General features: G+C 34.7%; 3 protein-coding genes across 4 annotated transcripts; 1 reads left to right on the top strand and 2 right to left on the bottom strand.

The window, feature by feature from the left end:
- Nucleotides 1–1,631: 1,631 nt before the first annotated feature.
- LOC120342388 (CDK-activating kinase assembly factor MAT1-like) lies at nt 1,632–6,183 on the bottom strand. 2 transcript variants are annotated; one of them, XM_039411198.2, is made up of 5 exons: nt 6,156–6,183; nt 5,855–5,963; nt 4,927–5,131; nt 3,964–4,260; nt 1,632–3,000 (listed from the first exon to the last, which is right to left on the bottom strand). In XM_039411198.2, the coding sequence occupies exons 3-5, from the start codon at nt 5,123–5,125 to the stop codon at nt 2,522–2,524; spliced, it is 975 nt and encodes a 324-aa protein (XP_039267132.2). In that variant the 5' UTR covers nt 5,126–5,131; nt 5,855–5,963; nt 6,156–6,183; the 3' UTR covers nt 1,632–2,521. The 2 variants fall into 2 exon arrangements, with proteins under 2 accessions (XP_039267132.2, XP_039267131.2); XM_039411197.2 differs by having other exon boundaries at nt 5,851–5,963; nt 6,156–6,180.
- Nucleotides 6,184–6,231: 48 nt separating this feature from the next.
- LOC120342386 (xenotropic and polytropic retrovirus receptor 1 homolog) lies at nt 6,232–10,674 on the bottom strand. Its single transcript, XM_039411195.2, has 2 exons — nt 10,559–10,674; nt 6,232–10,368 (listed from the first exon to the last, which is right to left on the bottom strand). The coding sequence occupies exon 2, from the start codon at nt 10,327–10,329 to the stop codon at nt 8,215–8,217; it is 2,115 nt and encodes a 704-aa protein (XP_039267129.2). The 5' UTR covers nt 10,330–10,368; nt 10,559–10,674; the 3' UTR covers nt 6,232–8,214.
- A 1,719-nt stretch (nt 10,675–12,393) lies between these two features.
- Nucleotides 12,394–13,996, top strand: LOC120342389 (transcription initiation factor TFIID subunit 10-like). The gene is made up of 4 exons (XM_039411199.2): nt 12,394–12,643; nt 13,231–13,295; nt 13,385–13,507; nt 13,571–13,996. The coding sequence occupies exons 1-4, from the start codon at nt 12,524–12,526 to the stop codon at nt 13,650–13,652; spliced, it is 390 nt and encodes a 129-aa protein (XP_039267133.1). The 5' UTR covers nt 12,394–12,523; the 3' UTR covers nt 13,653–13,996.
- Nucleotides 13,997–14,636: the final 640 nt, after the last annotated feature.

Genomic DNA, 14,636 nt, shown 5'->3' with positions numbered 1-14,636 from the left:
GGACGAGAGGCCGTGGTTCGCCATATGGATAAGCCGTCTTATCGGCTTTCCTCTCCCCCGGGATAAATATGTAAATCCTATCCTAATCCGACTTGCAACTGACAGGAGCCAAATGGACGTTTTTGTTCTATTGCCGTCCAGTAACAAAGTCACGTGACCCGTGCAAGTCCTCTATAAACAGATTTAATTTTGTTGGGTGTTGGGATTTCTATTGCCCCACTCTTACCATCCAAGTAGCCTTTCTTTGTTTCTATGACGTTTATAATTAGGCTTCCACTTTTTTGGAATTCATGTAAAAAGGACGGCGGAAGGGAGTGTTTAATTCGATGACAGCACATTTGCACCCGCAAACTGCAGCCAGGACATTTGAACCTGCATGCTTTTACACCCACAGACATTTGCACCCATAGATTTTAGCACCCACATATATTTGTACCCGCGGACATTTGTACCCATGGACATTTGCTCGAGATCAACGATGGCATATTCATTTTATTTTCAAGAATTGCTATTTAAAATCCGAAATAGAATAAATATTAGGCCAACAAAGCCATAAATCGCAAAAATTATACACGAGCAAATAAGTGCAGCGAAGTGAAGAGAATCGAAAATTCGCTTCAGATATCAAAATCAAATTTAAAAATAGGCCCATTTTTTTAATTTACTTTCTAACTCTTATACTTTTCCTATCTCCCCTTTATTGTTTTAATTTGTCCCACATCTTTGAATCTCAGCATGTTTAGGTCTATAGAAAAATATTCTTGTTTATTTCATACCAATCATTATAGCGTAGTGTGTTGTCTATTGTTGGATAATTCACATTCGTAGAGGCGAGGAGTTTAGACATAAATTGTATTAATTTATCAATAATAAAAACTTGGCCCAGTTTAACTTAAACATACATATTCTAAATCGCGAAAAATTGGCTTATACGAGTTCGCAGAAAATTAAACTTTCAAACATGTTAAAATGAACATAATTAAGTGTAACAAGCCTAGACATTTTCATAGCTTGCTAATTTATATATAATATAATCTGATTTTTGCGGCCTAGGAACCGTCGTTTAAAAGCTACTGCTAATAGGCTGCAGCATTGCGACAAAAGCTCGTTTGAAATAATAGCATTGAAGTGCCTGGTAAGAGATAGGCGCTTGTATTATTATTATCATCGTTGTAACCACATAAAGGAATGTCTCTGGGTGGTTTACTCTATCGTACAACAATAATTATTTCAAAACATATACGGTAGTTCCAAAATGCAATACACGATAGAAACCGAAGTTTACTCGAATGTTCACTTTCTCGCGAGTAAGAAAAGCTCAACATTTATGTTGTCATGCGTGAATGCTGGTTTAGTTTATAATTTTGACCAGCGCCATCTATGAAAACGAAAATAATCTGGTAATATCGGGCTGCTTGTACAGGGCTTTGTTTGGAGCGAAAGGCGCGATTAAGCATAGTATAGAAAATTTTTATTGTGAAAACTTTCAGAGCCAACCCGTGATAAAAGTTTCTACTCTTTTGCCCTTGGAAGCCTGTAAAGGACAACAAATTGAACTAATTAGGGTTTCACGGTATTTTGTTGCAAATGCAAAATACTAAGAGTTCATAGTACCATAGTTTTTTAATAACTAATCAGCAATAAGTTGTGTCCTATTTGGCAGTTTCTGGTTGTTTTCAAAATTTGAGTGCAAATCAAAGTTCCAGTGGCATTGTATTAGGAATCGTACAAGAATAGCTACAGTAATAGGAAAAAGGGCTCATCAAAGACAAAAATCAGCCGGACATACTTCTAAATGTCAGTGAAATGACTTTAAGATATGCGTACATAGACACAATTTATCCTTTCTTTCCGGCGAAACCTTCCATCTTATATTCTGTACGTTTTAAACCTCATCCAAGGTTTGCTCTCCTGATTTCATAAGCTGTTTATATTTATTTGCTTTTATCAATCATTTTATCGCCTTTTATGCTGATTATAGAGTCGAAATAAAATTATCTCATCTAAATATTTTTTCTTTTGAGAATATGTGCGAATGGTTAAATATACGGAAGTTGTTACCTCAAGTAAACAGAAGCGATTTGTGCCTTTTTGGAATGCGTAAGGCTGTCAAAAGCTAATAATGCGTTAACAATATATTTAAATACTGGTGCCTTGCAAGTTAAATCAGGAATAATTATATTGAAGCAAATGCAGTATGAAAATTGTTTTACTTGTTTATGTCTGCGACAATATCAACTTATTCTGGGGTGGGAGATGGTAGAACATTTAATTTAACATTGTGTTGCGTCCTGATGTGTACACAGTACACACCAATGATAGAAAATGCACAATATACAAACTTAAATTTGCTCCGATAAATAAGCTAATGCGGTGATGAACTTATAAACGATGTGAATAAAACTGTTAAGAATTGACTTGCTCACTGTAGCGCCATAAAATGAACATAAATGAATAACTCGTAGAAGGATTAATAAACGATGAAATTTATTAAATAATGTTTGGAACCATTGGTAACAAATCATTGAATGCCTTCAACAGTGGAAATGGGTCGCCATATTAATCCAGTAAATGCATCTTGCAATGCACGAGAGCAAGCAATAAAGCTACTATACCCTCCACCAATATCAGATGGAGTAGATTCTCGTACATGATGCATATACCCAGATTCCATCAAGTCATCTTTTCCAGGCATTGAAGGTCCTAGAATATCTTCCGTGAATATCTCATAAACATATGGCTTTACTTCTGATAAATTTGACCCTGATATAGAAGTGTTTGCGCTGTTTCTGAAATTCAATAACATATCTGGTCCTGAGATATTAGCAGTGCCAGCATTTAGCCTTTCCTCAAACGTTTTTGTGGCTGAAGCGTTCTCCAACTTTTGTCTGTGAATTTCTAGTACTTGCTGTGGTGTTAAATGTTTGTTGTTTTCTAAATCATCCAACAGGCTCTGTTGTTTCATTCGTTTGGCTTCATTTGCCTCTTTTTCCATTTCATCTGAAAGAAATAGAATATTTAGATCATTAATATTGTCTTGTGTGATTAAATATTTGTAATCAACTTATTCAGTATGCAGCACAACACATACTTATTAGTACTTTGCCAGTTGTCCAAAATATGGAGGAAATAAGAGACAATGACAGATGATGATGAAATACTTATTGAAGTGCTTTGCAATCTACATCATTTGTCACTAATTTTTTAGGCAAGAAGCTGCCAAACTTAGCTTTGTTCAAAGAGACCCTCAATTAAACAATGTATTTAGGTTTGGATAGAGGTGAAATTGATACAAATATCTTCAAGAATGTCAAACGTATACCGCTGATCTGTGTCAAAAGCTCAGGTGCCCAAGACCTGACTTAGCTTTCTTATGAAAACGCCAACCCAATGGTGTGAACTGCCTTAAATGAAAGATGTATAAGGTGGTTTCAACAAATAAGGTTAATCTTCGGGATGAAACAACAGAAAAATTCGGCTGCATTTTTTTACTTTGAGAAATTTCCACAAGACTGGTCATGCACAACCTAGGAAAAATTTTCAAGTTATATATTATTGATAACAGCTCTTGCCTTCTTATGCATTGCAATATTTACGTTCATTTCTATAGATTTAGACAAGAAATAATAAATACACAACCGCATAGAGCAGTGACCATCTTATTAATAATTTATTGCATAGAGAGCACATCCTAATTCACAAACACCAAAATAAGACTTAGGCTCTTAATATTCTTGACAATTTCCAAAAAAATTTGTCACTACAATGATGTCCCATGATTAAATAAATTGTTAATAAATTGCACCATATTGAACATACCTGAGTAGTGGCAAGCCATGTATCTAGTTCAGGCCAAAGATAAGAGTAATCACAATACCAGAACTGAATATTCTGCAAAAATCCATAATTTTTTCCCCGAAGAATAGAAACCTGATGAATTACAGTATGTTAAATTTGAATTACCTTGAATATGCCTCTTGAGATCATTTTGACGTTTTTCATTCTCTATTTGATCTTGCCAGTATGCCTTTTCTTGACTAATTCGAGCTTGATTGCGACGTATTAAAGCTTCATTTTCGAACTTATAAGCAGCAACTTTTGCACGGGTTGCCTCTATATTTATGCCTGATATAAGACTGTCAATAATAACTTCTACTTCTTCAAGATAATCATTGTATTCTCGCAATGACCCAAAGTCTGTTTCTTGTTTGTTGTAAATCTTCATTATCTGTTTTCGCACATCAACCTCTTTGTCTACACCTTGAATCAAAAGAGCTGGATTCAACTGCCAAGACTCATTTCAATTTACCAGTCATGGCCCGGAGATGTATCTTATTAATATGCGGGGAAATAATGTGTTCCTTATTAGTAATTACAGCAATTTTGCATATTATTTATCTTCCCTATAGAAATGTATCGGATCTAAAACTTAAAGTGAATAATGGAGCAACTTTTCTCAAATAAACAGGGTGACCCAAAGAAAAAACGAACCCAGGTCAGTTAGAACATCTCAGAGAAAACATAACTTTTGTGAAGTGCGTCATAAATTATTCAACCTTTTGAAATCATTGACAAACAAAAGTTCAAGTGGGATGAATCACCCTGTGTCGGGAAAATTTGCTGAATAAAAGTAAATACTGCCTCATACTACTGCAGATAGAAATATAATTCACTTAAACTTATGATGGAATTATGACAGTACCCTAGCAGTGTCTCTGCCATTATTGGGTAACGCCCGATTTGCATTATTAAATATGTATAGGGGCTTATAATTTTTTTCTTATGCATATTAAACACACACATTAAGTTAGAAATATATTATAAACTGAATATTTTTCAAATCAAACATTCTACAGCAGTAGTAAAACCTCCATGTACAAAAGAAAAAGTTACAAAACCGTTTACAGTAACACAACACAAGGTAACCTGTATCTTCAAACAACTGAGTTCGAAATCCACTTCTCCTGAGAGGCAATCCACATTCTGGACATGACCCAGACTCCCTGACAAAAAGGAGATCAACACATGCCTCACACAATGCATGCCCACAAACATTTATCATTAATCGAAGTGAAGGATTCCTATATTTCGTCATACGGCATCTTGGGCAACTCAAGTCTTCCATTTTCACCTGAAGACAAAAAATAGAATACAAATTTAAAATGCGATAGCCTAGCGTTTAAAGCATGGGTGTGCAAGCGGGCCAGATACAAGTAGCGTAACTGGGTGAAACCGCAGGCCACACCTTATTTAACATAGGCTTTCTAGTAGTTGCAGGCACAAAAAGTTTGGATATTGATATTATGACATGCGTTTTTCACCTCGCACAAGCTAGTTTCGGGCATTGTAATGTCATACACATAAATTGGACTCAGGCATGGGCTTTGCAAGACGAAAAGATTGGGGGATCCAGATTAAACTAAAGTAAAAACTCGTTTCGCGGGTCGCACACCATTCAAAATTGGCACTTCTATGCGGGTTGCAAAGATTTTCCTTGCAGGCCACGCAGGTTGCACAACCCTGGTTTTAAGCATTAGACTTAGCTATGTTACCATCATAAGTTACACATCTTTGGTACAAATCACATGATCACTAACATATTGGACAGGCAAAGTCGAATCGGGAAGATTTTGGTTTTATCAAAATAGTATCTCCCTATTATTGAGTGGCTGCTTATGCATGATTTGCTCGAAGCAAATTGCATCAATAAGCATTGCAAAAAAAAATAAAAAATAGTGGAATAAAACCACAGACGCAGGATAATAGTAAGAAGTGTATATCAAATCAAAAAGAATAAGTAAAATAATAAACTTAATATCTAAGAAAAGAATACTAATAAATTTTGCTTACCTACTTTTCAATTTAGCTGTGAAATGAATGAAGAAAATGTATTTTCAATCACTACCGTTTACCACCATAATGATAGGCCATTCTAGGCTCACAAGTTTATCAGATGCAAAAATCTGGATGAAATATCATGAATTAGCAATCTGGTACAGGTAGGTACGTGGTTCCATAGGTTTATTAGCCCATTGAGGTTAAATAAATATACTGGAGCATGTGATACAAAATCATCACACTCGTATGGTAATGAAAACAGCCTTATATACATTTTTAAGAGAAAATATAGGCATATATACATCAGTCTTACTTACCAATCACAGTAGAAGTGGGAGGTAAGTAATGTATTATGATTTCATATGACTTGACAGGCTTAAACAATAATTAAAGCTGTTAACAACAACGGATGTAAGAGAACAAATATAAACAATATAAAAATAATTTTAATAATAATATCATTTCATGCTACAGACAAGAAAAATGAAATAAAAAATAACGGCAATAGGGTAAAAGTTAATACATTTTACCACTCATTTAGTTTTGTGAAAAGTAACACTGAATATTGATAAACTCATGCTTTCGAAACACAATCTAAAAATCAATATCTCACAGATGAAAAAATATCTTACCACATATATGAAAAGCAAATAACAGTTCCACTGAGACGTATAACTAGGGATGTTGGGATATCTATATTTGAAGAGTTTGGTATTTTAGAAGTGTGGCCAACAATGATATTAAATAACGTAAACACACTTTGCAAAAAACATGTTAATTTTACTCAAAAGAAAAACCATGACGCCACAGTGAAATTGGTTACAGAAATCATAATTTCGATTATCTGAATCATTGAAAAAATCCTTTTTCAGGTATTTCTAATGTTCAATTCGTTCAAAGTATTTTGTTTTACACTGAACCCATAATCAAAGAAAGTTATAATGATACTTGGTAGCCCACTTGGGCTATTATGGGGTAGGTAATTTGAATGAAGCTTCGGCACATTCCTCTTGCCAACTAATGTGTTACTGACCTATGAACCATACTTGATTAACCCTCCATGCTATATTTAGAAAACTATAGAGAAATTTAACATAAATTATTAAAAATAGGTGCATGTGCATGACGCATACAGGGAAATGAACAATAGGATGAATAAAAGTGCTTATTCATTGAAATTGAAAAGTAATTATTGGGGATTCATTTATTGACATCCAGCCAATGCTCAGCAAATAGGTACAACAGGAATGGGCCCACAATCTTAGTAATTCAAGGAAACACAAAAATGATATTGAATTTAATGGCTATAAATAATAAAGGCATCACATTGTTTGTGTTTATTTCACAGCACAGAAAGTCATAGCTGTAGGCAGTATAGCAATAGGTTATAAAACAATAAAACAAATTTACAAGGCAACAACACAAGTAACAATTCCAAGCAATTGAAAGGTATACAACAAATTTTTTCCAAGTGAGGCTTTTTATTTTAAATATGGAAAACAACATTTTTTGGCTCAACGCTCAAGTATTCATTATTAATATTATACAGTTTCAGAACAACTATCATTCCATCATATTCCATGTTTACTTCAATTCAAACTCTTGCCATTCTTAATAATAATAAAACATAGGTTTCACATAATGACTGATATTATAGTAAATCCATAAGGCTGCAATACAAGTCTGAACAGTAGGTCATGTAAGAATAGTGAATTTATTACTCTAAGCAAGTGCCCTTTTCTCAATTAATTCAATTTCAGGTGAGAGTCCCCTCATGAATAAAATATATATGCACAGGTATCGAATTTGCAAATAGCTTCCAACAGTGTCCATGAAATACCATAAAAAAAAAAACAAATACGGAATTGACAAATACATTCAAAATACAAATAAGATGGTAGAAAAGAATGTTTCATAATTCAAGCGTGGTGAATTTTTGTCTTACACTCTTACTGTACAATATTTGGTTATAGCAACAGTAAAATCTTGGATTTCATGTTCTTAAATATTTTGGAACTTTGGATGGTTTGCTTAGAAGAATAAAAATTAGTGACTGAAAGACTCTCACAATGAATCAATGCAAATGAGAAGCAAAATCATTACTACTAAACTATGGAAACAGATGTATCACAAAATTGTCTGACATTTTTTGGTTTCCAAATTTTAGCCATGACATCCAATTTTCACCGTTTTGATTATCTCGATGACTTTATACGGTAATTCACAATATTTACTACATAAAGATGTATTTTTTCAGATGTATTCTCAATCTGGCAAGGTTTCAAACATAAATAATACAGCACTATGATTAGCACCATTATATAAAGTTTACCTATTAGATGACAAAAAATGATCGATAAGAGAATAATATTTCAATCAAATAGCACTTGTACTTGTTCCTTCCTCGTCAGAGCCCCCACTGCCGACATACAACATAACACCAGAAGAAGCATTATGACGAATAGATGATCCTACTTTGCGAGATAAATTTGATCCTAGTGATTTCCCCCCAGAACCACCTTCCCGCACTCTTCTTCTATAATCCTCCACACCATTTTCGTCATCCATCATACGCATTAATGTCGCAAGATCATCTTCTCGTAGTGGTGCAACTGAAATATCCCGAACTGCTCGAAACTCACCACAGTTATTTAAATGTTCGTTCTCAAGTCGAAAAAAATTCCAAATAAAACGTCGAAAAACTTCCAATATAACAAAAACAGTTTTTAATATCCCATTAGAAACAGTTGATTTTAAAGTATGGGTGATTGCAACACTTATTACCCAAGAAAATCTTAAAATAAAATCTTCAACAATAGCAAAATAGTAATACGCTTTATAGGAATAAACAATCTCTTCACGTAGCCATTTATTTTCACCAGCATTTTTGTCTAAAAATCCCCAGTCCATTTTTATGTCCCAAGCTAGCGTATAACAGCTGCTTATAAACAAGCTAGCTAACCACAAATAAAAATATACACTGTTTAGTTCACCTGTATGGTCAAAATGCAACACGAACAATGCATTGAATAGCACTTTGAAAAAAACTGTTGAGTACTTGCCAGCATTTACAAAATGAGGGAACCATTTTCTGCTGTCATAAAAACGTCTGAGGCATTGAATAAAACGTATCCATGCTGGGTAGCATGCAAGAACTGCACGTAGACCATATGAATATGAAGCACATGTTCTTAAATTTTTTTCGCCTCTCCATCCATCCCATATATTTCCATCAAAGCCATAGAAGCATACAACGAATTCAAAGTCAATATATAATGAGACAAGACTGTTCAATTGATCTGCCAGCCAGAAATCAGCAAATTCAACGTGATAAAACCCACAAGCAAACAGTCGCCACATTCGACATAAAAGCCAAAACCTGGCCTTATGGTACAGAATAGGTAAGGGATTCAGTAGAAAGATTAAATAAGTCGCGTACAATAATCCAGGATTGAGATAAACAGGAAAATGATCCGAGAGAGGTTCTAAATTGCCAAATATCAAAAATATACCACTGATGGCCCAAAGAATCCCTGCTAATGCAGCTAGCTCAAACAAATGGTAATGTGACAAATGATTTCGAGGATCTATTTCAAATATAAGCACGTGATTCACTCCAGCAGATCGCCATCCCCATGTGTTAATCCCAATGAAGAATAAAAACAAGAAGAGTACTAATCCAGGCCGATAAAGGTCCAATGCCAGCCATGGATCCACTTTTACTTCCAATATTATTGCAGATATTATTCCCACAACAAATATCATGCACAATATACCTAAGAAGAGGCCTACTCGAAAGACCGTCCATCTTGGATACATTTCAAACTCACTCAGTGGTGGCACACGTAATCTTTTCATTGCCTTGGAACGATCCCCTCCCTCCAAATCATTTATGTATTTTGTCTCTGTTTTTAAAATTAATTGTGAGTTATGTGTATCTGTATAAAAAGGGGCTGTTTCCACATATTTTTGACGCCATTTGCACCCTTTATCAGTTTCAAGCATTTTATCATGCTTTTTGAGAATTTTACGAAAACCAGTGAAGTTTAATTCTTGGTAATTTTGTAGGAGGATAAGACTCAAATAGAATTCAGAAAAAGCCAATTTGAGATCTTTCACAGTTTTGACTTGGACATTTTTTCTTGTGGGTATTAGAAATTCACTTTTTCTTCTTTGTCGCACAGGCCCCTTTTTCAAAAGGGATGCTTTTTGTGCTTGGAGTTCGCTTTGAAGTGTTGCAAACTTTCTGGTTGATTCAGCCAGCTTCTCAGCATAAAATGTATTAACTTTAGTTAATTCCTTGTCACAAATAGCAAAGAATTTTTCTTCGAATCGTGCATAGTATCGCTGTACTGTTGCTTCTTCTGTGATTTCAGCATCAGGACTTTCTTCTCTACAGTCATAGAGTAAAGTTTTCAGAAATTCATAATCTATGTATTGACTCCTCCATTCAGGAGTCAAATGAGCTTGTAAATTCTCACCAAACTTCATTATTATAATATTAGTTCAACAAACACACTCTTTAGATATCTGAAAATAAATAGAAGATTTGATTCTAGCACTTTTACTTACATTAGACATATTAAGATCACATGTTGAAGCAAGATTGGATAAATATACAGACATAGGACAGTTTTTATGGAAAATCTTAGCGATATAAAAAGTAAACCAAAATGATTCATATGACTGGAGGCCGAAGAGCTTAAACTTTGATTCTTACCTAAATCAATATCTGGATAAGAATACCGGTACCATCCTTGACAGTAGTGTAACTGAGATATCCAATTTAAATTACTTCTGTATGTATCTTAATTAGTCTCGTAAAAGCAATATAAAAGAATTAGTAATTATAAATACTGAAGACGGGATGTATGCTGGACCATACTGGCCCAAAACACAAATGTGCGGCATACACCCCATTTGATAGGTATAAATTATAATATGGTAAATCAAATACGTATAATATGGTCCTTATACAGACAGTTGTGCAAGGAGGGTGAGTGGGTGTAATAACAGAGATAAGGATGGAGAATACAAAACTGTTTGTACAAAGGAGTTTGTAAGACAAAACAACATCTATAAATAGAAACACAACATGAAACACACTGCATGTAAATATAGTAATAAAAGAATTTGGATGTAAGTACAACACCACTGAGTGATGATACCACATACTATAAATCGGGGGAATGGTCAAGTTTAAAGAGTGTGCACATATATGGTATGCACCACTCAAGGGTGATAGTGTTATAAGTGGTCTATGACTGTTCTGGCAAAAATGTGACCCTACAAGTTATTGTGAAATGTGATTATGTTATGTATCAAATTACTCACTCTTCTAAGGTTTTTCCAATTCTGGATTCAGCCAAAACTGCAAAAGCAATGCAGTTTCAAAAAAAAAATTAATTAAAAGCATTTCCACAAAACTTATTATGGTTGCAATTCAGCCAGAAGTTTATAATGGTATAAAAGGACAGTGTGATAGGGTATAATAAGTGTTAAAGAGAAGCCATTTTACCATGTCATGGATTTTTCAAAGTAAATTAAAGTAATAGAACAATATGGTATCCTGGGATGAACTGGAGGAATTGAAAACCACTAGCCATTGTTTGAATTATACCGACCAATAAAACGAATACGGTAAGTTCTATACAAGATTACTGAATCACTTGGAATCTACGGTACGGTATCCGATCTCTGGATCTATTGAAATGTCTACAGATTTTTCTTCAGGTTAACATATTGCCAGTATTGAGCTTTACAATATTTACAAAATGCGTACATATATACTAGATAATTCTACAACATCACATAATTTCCTGTCTACCCCATGTACTTCGTCAATACCGGTAGTAGCTAGGTTTTCATTAAACTGTACTGGTACAATTATGGCTAAATAAAGACAGGGAACTGTTATTAAAAAGCGTTATCGCCTCTCGCTATGTCACGCCACTGCGCGTATGGCGCCACTAGGTCGTGGCTTCACTTTGTCTGTGTATCCTATCTTTGCAACAAAAATTAGATTAAGATCGAGAATCTATGTGTTTATTAAAAAAAAAGTTATGCCACAATTTTCAAAACTGCATAAATTGCCGGCTGTTGGGGCCTGCACAAGGGAGAGAGAGAGATATTTATTATTTTGTCAACCAAAAAACAAAACAGTCACCAATACGAAAAAAAATACGTAACACAAATAAAATTGCTTTGGTATTGACCAAAGCAACTATAATAGTCTCTTTATAGTCATTTTGGTACTGACGGGAGGGAGCGATACGACCATGGTCGGAATGGTCAATCGAGGTCAACTCCCAACCTATTTGCTGATGAGATTAAGGTTCACATTGAAGATGACTATTAGAAAAGTTGGTCTGTCAATAAATACTTACAAAAATTCGATTTAATCTCAGAAAACTAGGTTGGAGCATTTTTCCTATGAATACAGTTTTGATGTATTTGAGGTTGGGTTACAGGTTTAAATAGATATAATTCCGCATGATAAACTAATATCTGGTACATGACTTTGTGAATACTGAATAGCGCCATAAAACCATGGCAAGAGACGCCGCGGTTCGTTCGAGGCAGGAGCTGCCATGAAGTGGTACCGTACCGGTAGTTCTACAGAGAAGTACCATACCTGTACCCTTTCTTTTACCTGGCTCGGACGTTTACAGGTCTCTGATTGAAAATGAATGGCGTTAACAGAGATTCACATAGTAGAGTTGAGCAGGACATTGATGAATCTGAACAATTAACCTCCGAAGAAATGTCAGATTTCCTTTCTCAGATTGAAGAGTTCACACCCACTGTAAGTTCAGGAAGTTGTAACTTACAGACTTAACATGTTGTTTTTATAAATCCTGACTGAAGTCAGTAAATACTGCTGTACTGGGAATTATTCAACAACTCTGAATTTTTTGTACTATAATGAATAATTTAAGTACCAATATCTTTGTGATACAGTGATAATATAATATCAAAACGATTATAAATTTTGACTTTTGCTATTCCAGTAAATAGTTTTAATTTTCGTCTATGCAGTATATTTTTCATTTTTAGTTTGGGGTCCAATACCTTGCCTTAGGCAAATTTGTGTGGGGAAGGATGGGATTTACATATTTATCCATGGGGAGAGAAAAGTCGATAAGACGGCTTAATCATATGGCGAACCACTGCCTCTTGCAGTCTTGTCTGGTTACCATTCCATGTCAGGTATGGGATTAGTTATTTGTTTTTGGAAGCATGGAAGTATTGCAAAAAATAGTAGTAGTCCACACATCTAACGGCTCAAATAATCTGTAAAAAATATACCTATCAATCATTATACGTATTGGTGTTTAAGTTTACAAATCTGTGAATCAAGTTACATTCAAAGATATTACTCTGATTGAACAGATTCCAGACTCCGTTGCTGCACACTATTTGAGCAAATCTGGTGTTGATACTACGGACGGAAGAATGTAAGTATTATTTATCGGTAAATGTGTATGCAGGTTTTAAATATGATGCTCCTGTTTCGTATTTTAACGTTGTAATTTTCACATTATAGAGTTCGAATCCTAGCACTGGCTGCTCAAAAATTCATGTCTGATATAATCAACGATGCTCTTCAGACTAGCAAGCTAAAGGGATCATCTCAACAGTCAAGATCTAGTAAAGCAAAAGAGAAAAAGTAAGTTTTATACGGATAGTCGGTTTACCATCTACACAAATTTAATATGTCTTCTTTTTAAAGATATGTGTTGACTTTGGACGATCTTGCACCAGCACTTTCAGAATATGGTATCAATGTAAAGAAGCCTCCGTACTATACATGATTATCAATAAATGGAAGAACGCTCTGGACTGGGATGCCACAAAAAAAATGCTTAAGCATTGTGTCTTGATATGAATGGTGTTCACTACCTTATCAAATTTGATTGACGCTGGAAGGCCGAGCATCATAGATTGTTCAAAGTGCTTGTAAAGCATCTATACCAGGCCCTGGGTGATAGTACCTTAGACAAGTATTCTCTTAATTTTTATTTTTTTCAATGTGTTGTATTTTGTGATGTCAAATGTTTATTGTTATAAGTAATTTCCCTTTTTATTTATTATTTGGGAAAATATTAGCATGAGCGTACTACTCAATGCTTCAGTAAATAAATCAGTCTGAACTTCATGTTTTCTACTGCAATTCATTAGGCTTTTAAAAGCAGTGACTTTCCAGGCTTGTTAGCATAGAGATCCACAAGTTATGGCAGTGATTCTCAAACTTTTTTTGCTCGCGGCACACTCAGCAAATAAAAAAAAATTTGCGGCACACTTGTAAAAAATTGCTTTAAACCAATTCATTCTGCAAATGTTAATACAGTGCGTGTGCCTGTTTTGGGGAAAACTAAGATTTAAGATTTAAAACAAAGTTTCGTTGCTGCCAACCGTAACCACATTTCGTTGTCAATTACAAGAAACAAAGCCATGAAGATTCAAATAGCACGATTATTTCGATGGCCTCCACACTGACAAATGAATAGGATTTGTAAGCAGGTAGCCTAACTAAGCGAGCAAGTCGTCAACATTTTGGAAGTCCACAAATACATTATAACGATCCAATACCATTTTAACGACCCCTCTCACTACATCAACAAGGCAAATGCAATACAAATTATCTAAATGGATAGTGCGGGCCCAACGAGTCTCCCAAGCTTGTCCGTTGTCTGCATGACTATGTGTAATACAAATGGCTCGATATCTAAAATTCCAAAAAGCTCAGCGGCACACAGTTTGAGAAACACTGAGTTATGGAATAGTTGTTGAATTTA

The sequence above is a fragment of the Styela clava genome, chromosome 3, assembly GCF_964204865.1.
Source record: "Styela clava chromosome 3, kaStyClav1.hap1.2, whole genome shotgun sequence".
NCBI classification, from domain to species: Eukaryota; Metazoa; Chordata; class Ascidiacea; order Stolidobranchia; family Styelidae; genus Styela; species Styela clava.
This window is presented reverse-complemented; position numbering and strand designations above follow the sequence as displayed.

Coding starts and splice junctions, on each gene's coding strand:
- LOC120342386 (XM_039411195.2), bottom strand. CDS start 10,329: ATGAAGTTTGGTGAGAATTTACAAGCTCATTTGACTCCTGAATGGAGG.
- LOC120342389 (XM_039411199.2), top strand. CDS start 12,524: ATGAATGGCGTTAACAGAGATTCACATAGTAGAGTTGAGCAGGACATT. Junction 12,644..13,230: donor TTGAAGAGTTCACACCCACT/GTAAGTTCAGGA, acceptor CTGATTGAACAG/ATTCCAGACTCCGTTGCTGC. Junction 13,296..13,384: donor GATACTACGGACGGAAGAAT/GTAAGTATTATT, acceptor TTCACATTATAG/AGTTCGAATCCTAGCACTGG.
- LOC120342388 (XM_039411198.2), bottom strand. CDS start 5,125: ATGGAAGACTTGAGTTGCCCAAGATGCCGTATGACGAAATATAGGAAT. Junction 4,261..4,926: donor TCAGTTGTTTGAAGATACAG/GTTACCTTGTGT, acceptor TTTTGATTCAAG/GTGTAGACAAAGAGGTTGAT. Junction 3,001..3,963: donor TCTCAAGAGGCATATTCAAG/GTAATTCAAATT, acceptor TATTTCTTTCAG/ATGAAATGGAAAAAGAGGCA.